The sequence below is a fragment of the Cibotium barometz genome, chromosome 5 (assembly GCF_041138505.1).
Source record: "Cibotium barometz isolate CiBa-2024 chromosome 5, ASM4113850v1, whole genome shotgun sequence".
In the NCBI taxonomy this organism is placed as follows: Eukaryota; Viridiplantae; Streptophyta; class Polypodiopsida; order Cyatheales; family Cibotiaceae; genus Cibotium; species Cibotium barometz.
Window position 1 is genome coordinate 27,649,247 of NC_141050.1, and position 20,673 is coordinate 27,669,919.

The 20,673-nt window shown below is 42.7% G+C and overlaps 1 protein-coding gene across 4 annotated transcripts in view; it reads right to left on the reverse strand.

The window, feature by feature from the left end:
* The window catches only part of LOC147638310 (uncharacterized), a 71,437-nt gene that overhangs the window by 17,149 nt on the left and 33,615 nt on the right, over positions 1-20,673 (reverse strand). For 3 of the 4 annotated variants that reach the window (XM_086798239.1, XM_086798240.1, XM_086798242.1), the window contains one exon: positions 10,764-10,835. The exons of the other annotated variant lie outside the window; for it this stretch is intronic. In XM_086798239.1, the coding sequence (XP_086654365.1) occupies positions 10,764-10,835 (72 nt within the window). The remainder of the gene's footprint in view (positions 1-10,763; positions 10,836-20,673) is intronic. 4 annotated transcript variants of the gene reach the window in all.

Sequence of the window (20,673 nt, forward strand, 5' to 3'; positions counted from 1 at the left end):
GGACATATGCGCACAAATGCAAAAGGAGTGCCTCGAAACGTGTGCCACAAGACGGAAAATCGTCACAACGATAAGACAATTTTTTTGGGGGAAAATTTTTTTGATAAAAAAAGGGTTTCAATAAACGGAACGCTTCGGTCCGTTTCGTAAAGTCTGAAACACGTTTCAAAGCTACTATGCCTCAAACAGAGGCTACTCCTATTGCAAGAGCACTCCTCGTTGGCACATATTTGGCAAAAAGAAAAAATGCTACTGCTAAATGCGTACGGTGCTCGTGCTTGAATGAGACTATTCCACATGTTAGGGAATTGCACAGATACCAAGGAATTCTTACATCGCCTATCAGCGTGTTTAACTGCAAGATTTCCGAGCATATGTTTTTTGAGAAACTTTTGGATCTTTGGCAGATTAGCAAGGAACGTGACAAACAAAGCTCCTTTCTTTGCATGGACAAGATTTTGGGCTCTTTGAACAATCTGGATTGGTCGCAATCGACTGGTTTTCCGGTCGCCTCAAATTGACAAGTATTACTACTTTCATCGATCATTTCGTCAATCTTTATATGACTATGTTCAACTACGCAGCTAGACCAATTGCATATGGACTTGTTTTTCCACTGCTTTTAGTTGTACATTTTATAAGAAGTGCCCTCATCTTGGGGGCTCTTCTCTTTATACAGTAAAGAAATAGTGTGCTTTTACCCAAAGAGAGAGAGTGCGTGCATGCATGCGTGTGTGTGTGTGTGTGTGTGTGTGTGTGTGTATTACGAGCGCCGCCAGAAAATTTGGTCTGGGGATGCATTATAGATCAATCTGACAGCTTATTCGAGAGCTTCTTGCTCCTTTTGAACCAATTGCAGATTTGGATCGTTCTGATCGTTTGGCTGATTGGAGCCTTAGAAGAGAACAACCTGCACGAGGCCCTTTATCAATGGCTAAACTTTCGGTTCGTTCGATATATCATCTCTTGTTGCCTGCCTCTTGGGTTCAAGAACATGCAAATCAGATTTGGCATCTTCATAAAAGTCAGGGTTGGTGGAAACAGCGGCTTCATTCTCTTTGGAAATGCAGTCTTCCTTTGAAAAGTAGACTTTTTTTATGGAGATGCTTGATTGGAGTCTTGCCAGTCGGCCTTTTCTTGGCTAGGTGACTTTTGGCACCTTCAACTTGTCATAGTTGTGGTGCTTCTCAAGAGCCAGTCTTTCATCTTTTGTGGAGTTGTCCTCTGACAAGGACTTTATTGGATCGAATTGCTGCACGTTTGAGAGCCCGCTTCCGACAGGCACCCTTTGGGAAATACTTTTGGATCTTCGGTCTTCTCCCTTCACCCCTTAGATCCTATAAAGTCTTCTTTGATTGGGTTCGCTACTGGGCTTTATGGACTACCTGGCAGTCTCGCAACAGGATAGTTTTTGCTGGGCTTATTTGGATGCTTACTCATTCTTCCGTTCCTCTCTTCAACAATCTTTATATGACTGTCTCTCTCTTCATGAGATTGACTCATCTCTGTATGCTCTTTTTACAGATTGTTTTTAGATGTTTAACTATGTTCACACTGAACATAGTGAACACTCTAGTAGTCTCCCTTGTATATGGTCTTTTTGGTGGGTTTTCCTCATTTTGAGGTTTCCCACCTGTAATTAATGACATGAAGCTTTACCAAAAAAAAAAAAAGTGTGTGTTACGAGCTCTAGCCATGGCGATTTTTCTCTATGCTTGAGGTTGTGTGTGTGTGTGTGTGTGTGTGTGTGTGTGTGTGTGTGTGTGTGTGTGTGTGTGTGTGTGTGTGTGTGTGCAGGTGTGTGTGTGTTACGAGCTCTAGCCATGGCGATTCCAGCCCTCAGCCGGCCCTTCTGGTGATCCCGACCAGTTCATACTGTAGTCTACGGTTCGTTCTCCCTCCTGCGCCAGCTCGCTGTGAACAGCCACCTTTCAGAGCTCCGTTTTGTCTCTTTCCTGTTTCGTTCCAGCCCCCTGCAACTCTCCGTTTTGTGTGTGCGCGTTCCATCCAGCCCTCCGTTAGTGTGTGCGTCCCATCCAGCACTCCGTTTGTCTATGAGCACGACGATCTGCTCCACGATTTCAGCCAATTCGCAGCCCTTACTTCTGCTTGCTCAAAACTTCTCGCTGTTTCGCCATCCTGTCTGCCCTCTCAACCCTCCAAGCGCCTCGCTACAGGTCTCTGTGTTCCCTTCTGTGTAAGTCTCGATGGCAGAAACAAGCAAGTATTATGTCAAGAGAGCACTTTCTCCTGAACCTAAAAGATAATCAAGGGAAACTCTGCCCCCCATAGCTCCTTCATCTGAAGATGCTTCCTATGTGTTTGACATGTTGAATGAGGATTTTCAACAAAGTAGAAGAGAATGGATACTACCTGCTCCGGAACTCACTTACAAGATGAAGTTGCCTTCTCTTGTGCATCCTCTGAAGAAGCTCTCTCAAACTGCAGTCATCATCTTTTTTCCAGGCAACTTGTTTGTCTTGTCACAAGTTTGGGCACCTAGCTTCTGAGTGTCCCTCTATCCTTCATCCGCCTCCTCCAGCTGCCATTCCTCCACCATCTCATAAAGGAGGTCAGAAGACATATGTGGAAAAGACTGAAGCTAAAGGAGCAAAGCCTTCAATTCATACAGGGAGCCAAGCCAATTGAGCTCAAAACAAGGATAAAGAAAAAAGCAAGCTAGTGGAAAATAATTCATCTTCTCACGAGGGTTGGCAGAATGCAAAGAAGACGGTGCCTCTCAAACAAAGACCTCTCCAATCTCGTAATTGGGATGCTTCTGCTCCATCTCCAAGTCAACCTTCTACCTCTTCGGATAGCCCCATCTCAAAGGCATGGGTCAATGCAGTCATGAAGGGTATTCCACTTTGTGAAGAAGGTGATCTAGTCAGGCAATTGGATTCTGAGGGTCAGCAAGACCCTGTGGTAATGGCAGAGGCCTGATGCCTCCCTTTCTCTTTAAGGATTGCTCATCTCTTGTACATATTTTCATGCGTGCTTCTCTTAAATGTATTTCTTATAACATACAGGGCCTCTGCAACCAGCATAAATGGAGGCTCCTATGGCATTATATAAATAAAAGTCATCCAGATGTTGTGTGTCTGCAAGAGCATAATCAGCATTCCTTTGCTGGCCAGCACGGGTTCTTTTCAGGATATGATATATTTTATGCAAGATCTGAACAATTCTCTGGGCTGTGCATTTTAGCCAGACATGATCTGCAGCCCTGCGTAGCATATAATGATCTTTGTGGCCGATGGATGATTATCCAATGTATGATCAATGGAGAGATTTTTGAAATAGGCTCCTTGTATGCCTCTCAAATTTCAGCTTCCAGAGCTCAAATGTGGGACTCCATAAAGCAATATCCTTGGTCCTCAAATGCTCTACATTGTGGTGACTTCAATAATTCTCCTCATTGGAAGGACAATACCACACATAAATCCCATATGCTGCCCTCTGAAATCCAACAATGGAAACATATGACTTCATCACTTCATACTGCAGATTTATGGACAGCAACTCACCCTTCAGTTTTGGGATTTACATATCATCATAATGCTTTTACAGAATATTGGGCCAAGCTTGATAGATGGTATCTTATTCATGCTCAGCAATATGATGATTATACATGTCAAATGTGGATTGATTATTCTCAACAACTATTTGATCACACTCCACTTTGGCTCAACCTTTCATTTGGTATGCCTCTGGATGATATGCAGCTCTCTTTAGTCAGACACTTGAAGGTCAATCAATTTTATCTTTCTCATGAAAAATTCCAGCAAATGATCAGATTGGCTTGCAGGCCATTGTTATCCCATGCTCAGGAGGATCTCGATTTTGCTTGGAACTCTTTTGTACATCGTATTCAAAATGTCATTAAGGAATATGGAAGATGGTACATGGCAAAAACCAGACAGCATATCTAGTGGGCAAAATCATACAAGCAGTCCTTGGTACAGATTAGCCATCAAAGGTCTCTTTTTGCTTCTGAGCAGAATTCATTGTCTTGTGCTTCTTCCATAATTGATGCTAATGATAAACGCAAGCTTTCCAAAAGGCAGACAAGGGCTAGAGTTAAACCTATGCTAGGATAAGGGTTGTTCCTCGAAATCTTTCTTTCGAAATTTACAAGCGTAGAGACAAAGTCAATCTATCATGAGAGTCAAGAAACCCGATGGTCTTTGGACCCTGACTTTATCTCAGCTAGAAAAACAATGTCTGGATCATTTTCAACTTCTTTTTTCTCAACCATCTTCTTCTACACCTTAGGTTGCATTGGCTCGGAGCAGATTTATTGAGCTTGTTTCTCCTATTGTTTCTTTGCAAAAAGCTTCAATGCCGGAAATGTCCTTTTCAGATATTGAATTGGATGAAGCCCTCAAGCATTTGGGTAAACATAAATCCCCTGGCTCGGATGGTTTGACGGTTGAATTTTTTGTAGCCTTCTGGGCTGAATTGAAGGGTCCAATCTTGAAGCTCATTAATGTAGCCTGGCAACATCAACATCTTCCCTCAGCTTGGAAGCATGGTCTGGTTAAGCTTGTGCCCAAAAAACCTCTATGTGAGACAATGGATGACTATAGGCCTATCACTTTGATGCCTGTTATATATAAACTTATTGCTAAAATGTTGGTACATCGGATAAAGGATATCCTTCATGATGGACTTCATCCCAAGCAATATGGTTTTGTTCCAAGAAGGCATATACATGATAATATCTCCAATACTCTCATCGCAATGGAATATGCAAAATATTCTACTCAAGATATCTTGGTCATGCAGGTGAATGTGGCAAAGGCATTTGATACGGTACAGTGGGATTATGTCTCTCAAATCATGTCTAAACTTGGTTTTGGGCCAAAGCTAGTTAATGTCATATATTGGCTTTACTCAGATTCCACTGCTCAATGCTTTATAGGGAATCATTTGTCTGAGTCTTGGACTCTGGAGCGATCAGTTCAACAGGGATGCCCTCTCAGTGCTTTGTTCTATGCTATTGCTTCACATCCTTTGCTTCTTTATATGGATCATCTGGTTGATACTAGACAGTTAGAGGGGCTTCAGATTTCTGGTTCACGGCCTTTCATTGCACAGGCTTATGCAGATGATTCATTCTTCATGCCAAAGAACAGTCCTCTGGAGCTTCGCCTATTGATGGATACTCTTTCAGATTTCGGGTTGGCAGCTGGTCTAAAAATTAATTTTCAGAAATCAAAACTCTTACCTCTCAAGCATTGTGACTGGCATGCTATCCTGTGGCCCGGCCAGATTATTTATCCGGAAAACATAGTAAGACATTTGGGTTATCCCATTGGCTGGAAAATCAGAAATAAGCAACAAATATCTTGGGTATTAAACAAAATTCAAGACAAATTAGAATATTGGAAGATCTCCACTTGGCCATTGCATGTACGGCTTCGAATTGTTCAGTCCATTGTTCTAGCTTATGTCCAGTTCTACCTTCCTCTATTACATTGGTCATCTCGAGATCTTTCTTCTTTTATGTCTCAAGCCATGGAGATTTTTTGGAAAACTAAGCTTCATAAAAAAGCTTTAAGGTTGCTCAAAATGGACCTAATTTGCTCACCAAGAATGCATGGTGGTTTGAATATTATAAACATCAAATTTCATGTGTTGGCAAGAAAGATCACTATGCTCAAAACCTTTTTTCAACAAGAGCAACCTTGGTCTATCATGTTGGCAATTTTGTGTGGTCAGATGCGCACAAATGCTTATGGACATTGGCTAGTTGATCCATCGGAAGTAGTACTTGGCAAATTTCAAGGTAAAATCCCTGGTTGTCCATTTTCTACTTCCTTGATTCAGGATTGGCAGAAAGTGCTCTCTCGCATCAAATGGTCTCCCCATCCTGCTTCTATAGCTTCCTCGCTTCGAATGGAAAGCCTACATTGGAGTGCTGTTTTTTACTCTCCCCTTGCTGTACAACAACCAATCAGAGCTTACAATCTTATGAAGTTGGGCATCCGGTTCATTGACGACGTGGTAGATACTCAAGGGCATATTCTCTCTTTTCCGACAGCATGCCAACAATACAATCTTGGGATGCATCATAGACCTATATGGAAAGCTATTGCAGATCTCTTACACCCTTTCATTCTGATTCCAACATTGGACGTCAGAGACAGGCTTCAAGATTGGCATCTTCAGTCTTCAAGTCCAAGATTATCCTCTCAGCCTTTGCATCTATTGACTTCCATACAGGCTTATCGATTGATATTACCTCCTCCATGGATTGCTCATCATGCTAATTCTCTTTGGCATCTGAATAAGTCTTTAGCTTGGTGGAAAGGAAAATTGACATTATGGAAGTTGAAAATGCCATTGAAGCAGAGACTCTTTCTTTGGAGATGCATTGTTGGTATTTTTCTAGTGGGAGTGAAATTGGCTCAAAGAAGGATTGCCTCTCCTCTTTGTCCAAGATGTCATCATACTACTAAGAGTATTCCGCATTTATTGTGGTTTTGTTCATATTCCAGAGACCTTCTGGACAAGATCTCCTATTTTTTATCTCTCAGATTTCCTGCACACAGGTTCTACAGGTTTTTCTGGATTTTTGGCAGATTATCAGCTTCTTTGTCACCGTATTCTCTTTTCTTCCATTGGATCAGATACTGGGCCTTATGGACCCTCTGGCTACAGCGAAATCATGCATATCTGAATTCACCCCTTCAACACCCTTATGAGTTCTTCCGAGCCTCATTGCGGCAGTCCTTATATGATGCCTTACATGAGGAAGATTTGGATGTTTCTTGTATTCAGCTTTTCTTTTACTGTTTCTGATGGATAGGGCATAGGCTCTTTTCTCGAGCACTGCCCTGATGTAAAATGGATGTTTCATAATATAATTTCTTCGTTTCACCAAAAAAAAAAAGTGTGTGTGTGTGTGTGTCTAGGGGGAGCCGGCCTTTTTCCAGCCTGTCTACTGCGCTTACTGCCCCGCCTATTGCCTTCCTTTACCCGCTACCTTTGCCTCTCTCCTGGCTCTTCTACACTCTGGTACTGCTGCTCTTTTTTTCCTTCTTGTCTTGTCCTATTTCAATCATGGCTTCAGGTTTAGATGTTTGTACATATGCTCGAAAAGAAAGACCTGCAGATGCTAAGCGCCGCCTATCAGAGCCTGCATCACAAGATGATGAACTTACTATGGAAGCTCAGTACGTCTTTGACACCATTAAGGATGACTTTTAGCAATCACGACAGGAATGGGACAAACCGGTTCCAGAGGTCACGTACAAATTGAAATTGCCGTCCCTCGTGAATCCTCTCACGAAGTTGTCTCAAACTGCAGTTATGATTTTCTTTCCAGGAAGAATCCCAGCGGCCAGTGACGTCGCGCAGTGGATTAAGTCCATCCTTGGAGGATGCTTTGTAGAGGGAGTGTATTTTGCTTCCAGAGGCTTTTATGAGGTGCATTTATTAGATGCTTCGTGTAAGCAGAGGCTTCTTGAGTTCTCTCCCCTATTTTACAGGAAGCAAATGGTACATGCTATGCCCTAGTCCCCAAACAAGGATTATCAAAGTCTTATACGACATCATTTGTCCTGTATGGGTTGAGGTTGTTAACTTCCCGGACTATATGCGTGAAGAGTTGCCTGGCCTGGCTGCTTCTTTGGGACAGGTCATTTGTCCTCCACGCCCCATGGGAAACCATAACAAGTTCTGCATTCTCTGGGACACTGATACACCTATCCCTCCTCCTATTGCAGTGGAAGTTGAGGGAGTGCAATTGGGAAAAAAGTATTTTGAATTAAAGTGGGGTGTGTTTACAGGAGCTTGTTTTGCCTACCACAAGTTTGGGCATCTAGCCTCTGAATGCCCAATGGTTCTGCATCAGCCCCCTCCCAATGCCTTGCCGCCCCAGACATGGGAAAAGAATGAGAATTTGCAAGCTAAGACAGCAAATAGAAATGGAGCAAAGAATGCCAAACCAATCAATCAGGTGCAGTCACTTGATGGAAAAGGAAAAGATAAAGGAAAAGAGAAGATGAAGGAATCTGCGGGGATTGATCAGGAAGGTGGTTGTATTGAAGCAACGCCCCCTTCAATCTCGTCAATGGGATGCTTCTTCTCCCTCACCAGGACAGGCTTCTACTTCAGCTCCTGTCCTTCAAAATTGGGTGGGGATTTTAAAGAAGGGCATCCCGATATGTGATTCAGAAGAAGGGGAGAATGCTATGTCTTTCATGGGTCATGAAGGAATGCAGCCCATGCAGACAGAGGCTTTGCCTCTCTGATGTTTTGTTTTTTATATCTGATACTTTGCTGTATATACCTCTTTCATGCCTCAAACACTTAAGTGCTTTACCTACAATGTACAGAGCCTCTGCAATGTCTCAAAGTGGAGGCTTTTATGGAATTATGTACATAAAATGCAGCCAGATATTGTTTGTTTGCAAGAGCATAATCAACACTCCATGGTTGGTCATCATGTTTATTTTGGCAGTTATGATATATATTATGCTGGTACCACTACCTACTCAGGTGTATGCATACTGGTTAGACATGAGCTGGTGGAGCCTCGGCATTCTATTCTTTGGCCGGGTCGAGTGGTGCATTCCAAAGATGTAGTCAGGCATTTGGGATATCCCATAGGATGGCACATCACCAGGAAGTAGCAACTAAAATGGATCTTCCAAAGACTTCAACATAAACTGGAATACTGGAAGATTTCTACTTGGCCTCTTCATGTCAGGCTCAGAATAGTACAGTCCATTGTAATGTCCTATGTCCAGTTCTATTCGCCTTTGCTACATTGGTCCTCCAGGGATATTTCAGCCTTTATGTCTCAAGCTATGGAGATGTTACGGAGGACAAAAACTGTTGTGAAAGCATTGAGACTGATGAAGATGGAAATGGTGTGCTCTCCTAGGATGCATGGTGGACTTAATGTCCTCGATATAAGATATCATGTACGTGCAAGGAAGGCGACTATGCTGCATACTTTTTTCCGCCAACAACAGCCATGGACTTGTATGCTAGCATCCATGTGTGTCAACATGAGGACTTGTGCTTATGGTCATTGGATTACTGATCATTGGGAGGTTGTCATTGGGAGATTTGTAGGGAAGATACCTGGCTGTCCTTTCTCTACTGCTCTGATACTTGACTGGAAACAAGTACTTTCTAAGGTCAAATGGGCTCCTGATAATTGCTCGGGGACAAACTCAATGAGAAAAGAAAGTATTCATTGGAGTGCCATCTTTGACATTCCACTCGCTTTACAGGAACCTGTTCGGGCATACAATCTCATGAAATTGGGAATTAGATACATACATGATGTGGTAGATGATCAGGGCTATGTCTTATCTTTTCCTGAGGCCACTGCTTCCTATGCATTGGGAATGCATCATAGGTCTATATGGAAGAAAATTGCTGATTTATTACATCCTTTTCTACCTGTTCCTCCTGTGGGACTGACACAGACAGGCTTACGGATTGGCAATTGCAACCCTCTGCTACATGCACTCATCCTGTTCCTCTTCCCGCCTTAACCTCCATCAAAGCTTACAGGCTTCTTCAGCCTGCTCCATGGATTCAGCAACATGCTAATTCTCTGTGGCATATAAGGAAGCCCCTCTCATGGTGGCGGAAGAATCTCGGGATGTTATGGAAGTGTAAAATGCCATTGAAACAAAGACTTTTTCTTTGGAGATGTATGACAGGCACATTGTCAGTGGGAGTCACACTTGCTAAACGTCGCATTGCACCATCCACATGTTTAAGATGTCAGGCTCCTTCAGAGACTGTTCTTCATTTGCTTTGGCACTGCCCGTATTCTAGGATCCTCCTCAAGAGAATTTCATATTATCTTCGGCTCCGTTTCCCGAGTCACAGATTTGGGAAACATTTCTGGCTCTTTGGCAGATTTATGAGGTCTTTGTCTCAATACTCACTATTTCTCTCTTGGGTGAGATATTGGGCTCTTTGGACAATCTGGAGTGAGCATAATTTGGCATACTTGGGTCGGCAGATTCACAAGTCATATGAATCTTTCCGAGCCTCATTGCGGCAATCCTTATATGATGCCTGCCATGAGGGTGATATGGATGCTTCTTGCATAGAGCTTTTCTTTTTATGTTTCTGATCTTTGGGATACTCTCCATTTCGGAGACCTCCCATCATGTAAATTTATGAGCATATAAATATACTGCACTGGATATTACCAAAAAAAATGTGTGTGTGTGTGTGTGTGTGTGTGTGTGTGTGTGTGTGTGTGTGTGTGAGAGAGAGAGAGAGTGAAAATTTGCATAACTTTTTATATGTTGACACAAGCAAAGAAGCGGGAGGGGCTTATTTGCGCAGGAGAGGGGAGAAGAAGGCAAGAGGCAGAGAAGAAGGTGGGCAAACAGAGAGGAAATGCGCAAATAAGGAGTATGGCAGGCAGAAGGAAATGCAGGTAAAAGGGTGAATGGCAGGCAGGTGGAAAATGCACAGAAAAGAGGGGCAATGGCGGGCAAAAGGAGAAGGGGAAGAGTGGCCGGGCAGGAGGAGAAGATAGCAGGCAGGCAGAGAGGTTCGCAGATCAAGACATGCGGGAATCTCACCTGTGTAGTCGTATATGTTAAAGTTAAATTTATATAATACACATATATATACACACACAAACAATAAATACATACACACTTCTATATCCCTGTCCTCCTTTAAAAATGCGCGCACACACACACATTTATGACACCTGCTTCTATATCCCTCTCCCCCACCTTTGAAAATCACCAAAAAGATTTGGAACTTACATTGAAGGAAGAGATGCAATAACTTCCCCTTGTGCATGTACTGTCAGCTTTCTGAAGGCCTCTTCTTGCTGCCTGCCAAGATCAAGATACACTTTCTTGAGAGAGAATCAAGGCATTGACTATGTATGGTACTTGTGGCACACCTCAGCACAGGCTGCCTAGGACAGCCATATGGGCAGCGGGCACCAAAGCCGACAATCGGACACTTGGACCCTAGTGTCTGGGACTCTGGGCTAAATCAATGGCCAATCAGTAAGAATTAGTTGAGACAGGTTTGAAATAGTTTCAGACCAGCAGCCTGACTGTGTTAAGAACACCCCTGGCCATGGGACATATGGGTCAGGCACCTTTTAAGCCAAGTGTGGACATGTTAAATGCCTTTTATCGATTTTTTAAGGGCCTACAAAGGGTCAGATGTGGTATACTTGTGCTATGTGCAAGAGTTTATGAAAGGGAGAAGAGAGAGCAGTGGAACACAAAACACACACAGACAAGTAGACCTAAACCTACTGTACATCTATGTACAAGAAAAGATTACAGCTGAATGCCTTAAGTGCAAAATGAAATGCAAATCAGATCTCCCTGATCTCAGCCAAACACTGCTGTTAAGAACAAGTACTCAGCCCAACATTGCTGCACATTACTTTCAGTTCTTCCAGCTCCTGAGAAAAGCTGTGTGGCAGAACTACTCCGGAATTGTGGGATCAGATCCCAGAAAATGAGATAGGAATAATAGGAAACCCTAATGCTCCTTTTAAAGTGACCAAGGGGGCTGGTCAGCCAGCTCCAACTGCCCACACACAGGTATTCCCTATCCAGTTCATACATGTGGCCGCCCATAATAACACAGGTCTGTCAAACCTGTCCACACCTGGGCACCCACTACTGGTCCTCCTGGCTGCCCAAAACGCTGTCCAAAACAAAGCCAATCTGGTTGGCCAGCACTGTGGGGGCAGGTGTATCACATCAGCAGACTTGTAGTAGTTCGAACTTTTGAGAGGACTTTTTCTATAAATAAGGACCCCAACCCCCTCATTCTTCATTCTTGCTATTGAAGCTCTCCCTCTGATCTAAGAAAACTTTATCCCAGTATTGGAGCATCCAGGAGGCTGGAGCAAGTTTCAGCCTGATGCAGCCAGTAATCCACTTGCAAACAGCAGTTCTAGGTGTGATCGGGTTGTCAGGGAAGTTAGGTTTTCGGTTTAGTTAAGTTCTCAGCGTCAAGCGATAGTTTTGCCACCCTGCATATAGAGCTTTGCTCACAAGAGAAATGGAGATCACTTGCACTTTGGCCCAACTGAACTTACGGTACTATAGAGAGTGAATGCAGTATTCTATAGAGTACACATGCGGTACATACGGTACTATAAATTATGTTCCATACTGTCAAATCCCCACCGGATCTCCTCGTGGAATGCTCCTGGTACGAGACTCGAATCCTGCAAACAAACAAACAAGGGAGTGCAGACCTGACTCACCTCCCAACCATGGCAACCGTGGGCAAGCCCACAGTCTTGGTTGTCCCCACCGAGCCACGAGCTGAGCTAACTAGGTTGACATACCAACCAATCTCCTCCTCGCGACGTCCCATACCGCCACGAAGCTACCCTCACGGGCCTCGAGATTGCTGCCGGCCCCGGCTGCATAAAGCAGGTGCACGTCTACACTAGATCCAAGCTCCAAGACCATAGAGCTCTCACAAATCTCGCGAGACTCTATATGACTAATGACTAACCTTGGCCACCCTTTTATAGGCTCTTGGCCGGTCATCGGGCGTCCACACTTGGGTGCCCGCCCGTCCATACTTGGGTGCCCGCCCGTTAGTCTTTCCCTAACTCAGCTCGCCAATCAGCCTGCCTAGCTCCAAGCTTCCCCAAACCTCGAAGCTAGTCTTGTGTGCGTGTAGCACACGGTAGATACACACTGTGCACATGACATACTCCCCTTCCTCTAAGAGCTCACTGAGCTCACTAAAAAGCCAGGGTAATCTCTCTGAAGAGTAGTCAATGTCTCCCATGTAGCGTCCTCCTCAACACGATCCTTCCACTTGATCTTGTATTCCGTGATAAGCGTATTACGCAATCTCCTTTCACGAAATCCAAGAATCTTTTCAGGTTCGTGCGGAACAAATGTCATGTCCTCGACATCTGAGGAGTAACTAACTGGTCTATTCTACCCAATACTTCCTTAAGTCTACTGACATGAAATACAAGATGAACTTTCACATGAGAAGACAAATCCAATTCATATGCAACTGAACCAATCCTTCGTGTAATACGAAATGGTCCACAATATCTAGGGGATAATTTCAGAGATCGACCTGTCTCGGAATCTTTCGGAACTCGCAAATACACCATCGTTCCTTAAGAGAACTCCCTGGGAGAACGATGTCTATTAGAATAAAATCTGTCTCGATCTTGAGCACTTCTAATAGATTCCTTCGCAACTTGTAACATTTGCTACATATCTTGCAAAAAATTACGTGCTGCATCATGCTGAGGTCCTGAGAATCCTACTGTAACAGGTGATCTAGGTTGAAAACCATACATAAGCATGAAAGGACTAAAACTTGTACTCATATGCTTAGTACTGTTATATGCAAATTCTAAAGATAATCCTCCCATGAACTCTGTCTTCTGGATGCATATACTCGAAGCATATCCTCCAAAATCTGATTCACTCTTTCAGTCTGGCCATCAAATTGAGGATGATCTGAGGAACTCAAATTCAAAGTTGTTTCCAACTTCTCAAAAAAAGTTTCCAAAAATCACCCATAAACTTAGAGTCCCTATCACTGACTATGTCCTACGGTAACCCGTATAGTCTAAACAATTGCTCGATAAACTGCCGTGCTAATTGCGTAACTGTAATAGTCTTCCGCATCGAAAAAAATCGAGCCATTTTTGTCAAGCGATCTACCACAACCCAAATAGAATCGTGGCCTTGATGTGTTCTTGGCAATCCGCAAATAAAATCCATGGAAATGCTTTCCCATTTATTACCTGGAATTTACAAAGGATGCAACAACCCAGCTTGTCTAAAACGTTCAGCTTTATTTGCCTGGCAAATTTGACACTTGAGAACATAATCTTCTACATATCCTTTCATCTTTGGCCAATAAAAAGTGTGTTTCACTAACGATAGCGTCCTGTGTACCCCAGGGTGTCCAACAGAAGGAGCGTCGTGACACTCCTTAAGAATCTTGGACCTAATGTCCGAGATCTGTGGTACACAAATTTTGTCATTACGAAATAGTAAACCATTCCGAATCATCCACCACTGGCCTCCTGCAGCCTGAATGGTAGACTGCTCAGTCATCGAGTCTTGGTCAATCAATGAGCTCCCGTCCTGGATCTTCTGCCAAAATGGACTATCAATCATGCAAAGCCCTCTGATTGAAATAAGTCAGTAGAAATCTCGGTGAATGACAAAGTATTCACCTCTCTAATTCGACTAAGCGCATCTGCAACACTATTCATGGACCCTTTCCGATAATGGATCTCAAAATCAAAATCTTGCATTAACTCAACCCAATAAGTCATCTGATGTAGGGAGAGGATAACGGTTCTTAATTGTCAGCTTGTTCAATCTCTTGTAATCTCTAGGTGTTGTCCTTCTTTCTCCTAAGCAACACAGGTGCACCCCAAGGTGATTTACTTGGACGGATCTGGCCCATCGTCAAATAGTCTTCGAGTTGTTTAGCCAACTCATCTTCCTCAGCTTGGCTCATCCTGTAAGGTGGAATACTGACAGGATGGGCACCAAGGATCAAGTCAATACGATGATCTACTACCCTTTCAGGTGGTAAACCCGATGGCAGCTTCTTAGAAAATATATCTTGAAACAAATCAAGTATCTTCTGTAATTCTTTGCTTTCAAACACACTTAATTCATTTACATCCATGAAAGGGATGAGAAAGGAAGAAAGTGGAATCAATACACAATGGAAAGTGGTATACAAAGAAGAATCCATTATATTTCCAAAATCAACTGTATTTACAAGAGGTCCCTCTGAGAGATGAATACAATCACCTGAAATACTATACTGGATGTCCCTATGCTGAAAAGAAAAAATATGACTAGACCAATCTATCTGGACTTGAAGAGTCTTAAACCACTCAATCCCTAATAACAAGTCTACATTTTCTAGGTGCATAACATAGCATTCCAGAGTATCTTTGTAGTCCTGAATCTGGATTGGAAGCATCTCCACCTTTCGATCCCATACTTGCCTTCCTGCAGATAGGCATACCTCATAGGTATGATCGCTGGGTGTCGTATCAAGACTCAATTTCTGCACAAGTTTGTAGTTAACAAAGTTGTGTGAGCTGCCAGGGTCTAGAAGAATGTGAATTTTATGGCCATTCACTTCTCCATAAACTCGGAGAAGATCATGCAAGCCAAATACTTTAGAGTTGAACAGACAATCAGAACATGTACTAGGATGAGAAAGTACAGTAATTTACGTACTTGTCAAAGACAACTGATTAGCTGCCTTTGGCTTGGGTCCTGCGTTGGTCTTTGCACCCTTTTACTTCGGGCACTCGTTACGCATGTGTCCTTTTTCTTCGCAGATAAAACAACGTCCTTCCTTCTTGAGCTTTAAAGCCCTAAGGAGTCGTTTCTTCTTCGCTAGTGTCAAACTTGAATTCTTCGAAGATTGGTCCGAAGACTTTCCTTTAGTCGTGTTAGTCATAGGTGCAGAGAACTTTCGTTTATGCTTGTTCCCCTGCTCGGTAACGGGTTTCGACTTGGAAGAGACCATTGTATCATCATAGATACGAGCTGAATGAATGGCTTCGTCCAATGTTTTGCATTTGTCATTTTTAACTTCTAAACGATATGAATCTGGTAAACCAGCTACCAAGAACCCCAAAAGAATAGTGAAATCCATCTCTGTAGCTTTCATTTGCAAGTCCCTAAACTTCTGGAGGTAGACCTCATAAGTGAGGTGCTGCGAGATCATGGTCAAAGCTGTAAACCGGGCAACATCATAATCATCCTCTTTCTTGAGGAATTCCTTCTTGAAGACGTCTTCGAATTGTGTCCAAGTTGTTGGCTTAGGGTTGAGTTTCTTCCACCAAAGCAAAGCTTTGCCTGAGAGGAAACCTGCTGCTAACTGGATCTTTTTTCCATCATCATATGGATGAAACTGAAAATGGACCTATCACTTATGTAGCCAAGTGTCCACGATCTCCTTGGTACGCTGCTTTTGCTCGCTCCCAAACGGTTCCAGAGTAATATTGGGGCCTAAAGCAGAGACTAAGGTATCCATACCCGAAAGAGTAGAGAGAATAGTGGTCAATAGAGAGATGGAGTTTTACAAGGGTTGCATCTGGGCGTTGATTTGTGCCTGACGTTCCGAAGAAGCAGCTTCGAGAGCTACTTTGAACTCTTGGAAATCTGATTTTGACACATAATCGTCAAAAAAGATCGGCATCGGTATCTTCCGTAGCCAGCAAGCCTTCGCGTTCGACAAGGGACTCCAACTCCGATTCTTGGGTCGACATCGTGAAGAGGGCAAGTGGAGAGAAAATTCGATCTTTGCACAATAAAAGTGTGAGGAAACTTGAGAGCTTGAGAACTTGAGAGATGTGTGGCAAGAAGCCCACTTAAGGAATTTATATAACTATCCCCAAAAGCTACTTGAGCTTTTGCTTTTGTGTTTATACACACACACACACACACACACACACACATATATATTTATTTATTTATTTATTTATTTATTTTTATTTTTTAAAAACACCTTAAAGCTTAAAATGGATCTTTAAACCCTTTTACTACTAAGGTTTAGGTTTTTTCTTTTTACGAAAGCATGAGAAAAAAAAACCCACGCTCCGTTGCTTTTTCGCTAAAACCATTGCCTCTTTCCTGCCACCCGTCGAACTGCGAGTATACAATGCACGACTATTGTGGACACACTCAGTAAGTTCTGCATGCTCACTCCATGCAAGCAAATAGCACATCCAAGGACATATTCATTCCGTTTTGGTACCCCATTGGTGGTTTGTCACGAGTAATTAGATGAGAGAGATCCAAAGTTCACGTCCCATTTTTGGAGAGCATTGTTTGACAACTTTGGGACTAAGTTGCAACTATCCAATGCATTCCATCCACAGACAAATGGCCAAACAAAGATATATAATCAATTGGCCTTTGACATTCTCAAATCATAATGCCATGACCAACAATCCAAATGGAAATAGTATCTTCCATTGGTGCAGGCAATCCTCAATCCCTAGAGAAGATGGTCACTTGAGCACATGTGCCATGCTTTCTTGTCCCACTGGGATGTTACCAACCTTTTTTAAGAACATTTGTCGTACGTCGTGACCCCATTGTGAGTCCTCAATCGGACAAACAAACAATGTCCCAAACTCTCCTTTCATAGCTTCAAAAACTTTCTTATCATTAAAAAGGTCAATGATGTCTTCATGAAGCTTAAGATTCCAGATAATTGGACTATGCACAATGTTTTCCATGTTTCTTGGTTGAAGCCCTACATTGGTCCAAATTTGTAGGATATTACAAATGAACAACAACCAAACGTGGTAAACAAAGCCGAAGTTATTGAGCCAAAAGAGATTCTCCTCCATAGATGGAAGAATGGATCTGGTCGAAGACAAAGACAATTCTACACGAAGTTCAAGAACCACGGTACCTATGAAGCAATATGGCTTGATGAACAATTCTTTCCAAAGTAACCCCAACTCCTAGCAGACTACTTGGAAGCCATGAACTTGCCACCAAGCTAAGCAAGAGAGAATGTCATGTGCACCTTGCACTAGAGTGCTATGTGACACATTGGCTCTACATCATTGCAACATGTATACAATAGGATAACCTCTTTTTATGGAATATTTTGTCATATGCCATGACCCCATTGTGAGCCCCAATCCGAGACTAGGCACGAGCTAAGTAGGTTAGTTTCCACAACCATAGAGAGTCTGCATGTGTCAGTCCTCTTACCCACTCGGAGAATTCATCAGATAGCTTCATGTAGAGGTCAACCTCAGCTTTAGTCATTGCATTACCAAGCATGTTAGGGCATTTGCATATGGGCCAGCCCATAAGGCACCCCATCATGGGAGAATGCCTTGCATATAGGGTTGAGAACAATGTGCCACCATTCATAAGCATGTCGGCCATCATCAAGTGCCATGGAGGGCAGGGGCAGCCAGTAGAAGCCTCCATACAACAATCGGCCAGCACTAAGACATGCAAGGCATAAATCAGCCTGCTCAAAGATTGATTAGCAGCAGGTATGCGCAGCATTTAATGCTATAAAAATAACACTTTTGTCCCACCAAAACAAACCGACAGCATGAAGATAACCGACCAGCAGCATAAAATCATATATAAGCAAGCGTTTCATTCACAACATACTCATTCTCATCAAATCAATTTACAGGCAATTCTCAAGCAGTGATGTGTGCCTAGAGCCCTCTAGCCTTGTGCATACATTCAACATACAGCACTTTATTGTGCATTCAGCCAACATATGTGCATCCCTCGGTTCTGGGTTTGCATAGTGGTCATTGAAGAGCAAACCAAGGAAGCTTGGACAGCATATGGTTCAGGCTACGTTCGGCAATCCTTGGTCATCTTTCATACTCATTGTACAAAGTTCACCAAAGAAATATAAGCAAATACTCCTTGCGAGAGAGGGGGTGCTTTTCAATGGGTAATTAGGACCCAATATTGTGTTGACTCTATCTTCTCTCTCTTCTCTTCTCTCTCAAGTAAAGTGGAATTGCATAAACTCACACGAGATTAAAGAAGGCTTTGTTGCACGTTATGACGATCAACCTATTGCATGCTACAAAACCACTCACATAAACATATATCCACCAACACCTACAACACTTAGATTGTCTGCACACACTGTCCTACAACCAAATTTCTATTGCAACTTCACTTTGACCAAAAATTGGGCATATACAATCAAAATCAATACTAGTGCAGCCACATCACCAAGCACTGCAGGTCCCACAACTTCACATCAAAATATGTGAAGTTTCGATACTCAAACTAGTCATTCCTTGACTAGTAGCCAGAACCACCCTACCTTCATCACATGAAGACTAACCTCCAGCCCGGGCCATCATACCACAAGAGCATTGTCGCAGTTCTCAAGGGCATTGTCCTAAGGGGTGTACAAGTCCAAGCAAGGTAAACACAAGCATTTAAGAAGCATCAAGAAGATCAAGCATGCATTAGGTGAATCCTCAACATTTAGCCCATGGAAGTTAGGTCCTCATAGGAGTACCTCAGTGGCTTCTCGGGAACAAGAGGTGCATCCTCAGTTAGGTGCCTTGAACAACCTCAATCATCAATCATAAGTCAGTGCGTTCAGGGACAAGGGTGTGCATGCAAGGGAACAACATTAGGGAACATATGCACATTCACAATCGTGGAGTGGAATCAAAGGCAGGATAGGAAATTCATTATAGTTGCCAAGGCAAAAGTAAGTATGACAAAGTTGGAGTCTGAGAGCAGTCAAGGAATGATGACAGTCATCCAAAGTCAAAGACAAAAAAGCTTGGATTCTTGTCATCAAGCTAAGCAAGAGATGTCACGTGCACACATGCAGTGCCATGATTATCCCTCATCTAGCAACAGTATTAGGTGCATTTTGCACATACATCTTCATCAAAACCAATCGACAACATTTACCAATATTCACATGAAGTATTTGGCATTTTATGCTATATATTTCATGTTAGAGGACTAACCAGTAGGCCGACAGCACATTGCAAGTAGCCGACCAGCAACATATGCACATATATAAGAAAGTAGCGTGTTAGCTCATTTCTCATCTCACTCCCTTTGGACTTTGGTCATAGTTAGCATCAATAGAAGTAGTGAGTAGCCCTTTTGGGTCAAAATACATGTAACCTTTTTCATGTACATAATACAATATATTGGAAAGCCTATCTATCTATCTCTCTCTTCTCTCATGCGTTTTGCATCAATCTTCGTAAGTGTTGTGATTAACCTCATCAAGGCTTCCGCTATGTCACAAATGGTCGGTCCATAGTGTGAACCCAACTATGTGAACCCGACTATATGAGCCAGCGTTGTAACTATGCCATACTCTAATAATCCAAATATGGTTGTCACACAATCTATTGTCTAGTGGTGGCATATCAATCATAATCTCACCAACCATGCAAGCGGCATAAGTGCAAAAGCTATCACCCAAGCGGATCATCAATGTCTCTAGCACTAGTTGAACTCAATATCTCACCAATTGGCCGACTAACACAAAGTGAAAACTCATGGCATAATCCATGTATTAAAATCGTAGGATGTGCTTTCTCGGTGGATTTCATAGTCATGAAGATGGAATAGATTTCTGGAATCTCGATCATACCCGAATGCTACTCAGTAGACAATGGTTGCGACAACAAAGATCAAGCATAATTGGACTACATATCAAATCATCATCAAAAACCAGAAGAAAAAGTTCCAAGTTAAGAGACGTAGCATCCAAAGACGTACGCAATCAATCCGCCAAGTTTGTGCTGAAGGATTGAATTGGTTAGATGTAGATGAGGAGGAAGAGATCCTCAAAACAGAATCCAAATCTAGTCTCGTTATTTGAGGTAGATATTGATGACCGGATCGTATACCGACATTCCAATCTCAATTACTAGATCTAGCGAGCATGCCCGCCGTTGACATAAAAGCTGTGGTGGAAGCTAAAGAAGGGTATGAGAGAGAAATGCAACACACACGTAGAGTCAAAGAGAATGAGCTCGAAAACATGCATTTGGAAGATGAGAAAGATCCGAAGAAAGTACGGTAAGTGCAAAGCTAGAACCGGAATTTAGGACAAGGCTCATATGTGGATGTTTTTGCATGGGAGTTACAAAGACATAAAGGAAATAGATTCTCAATTTTA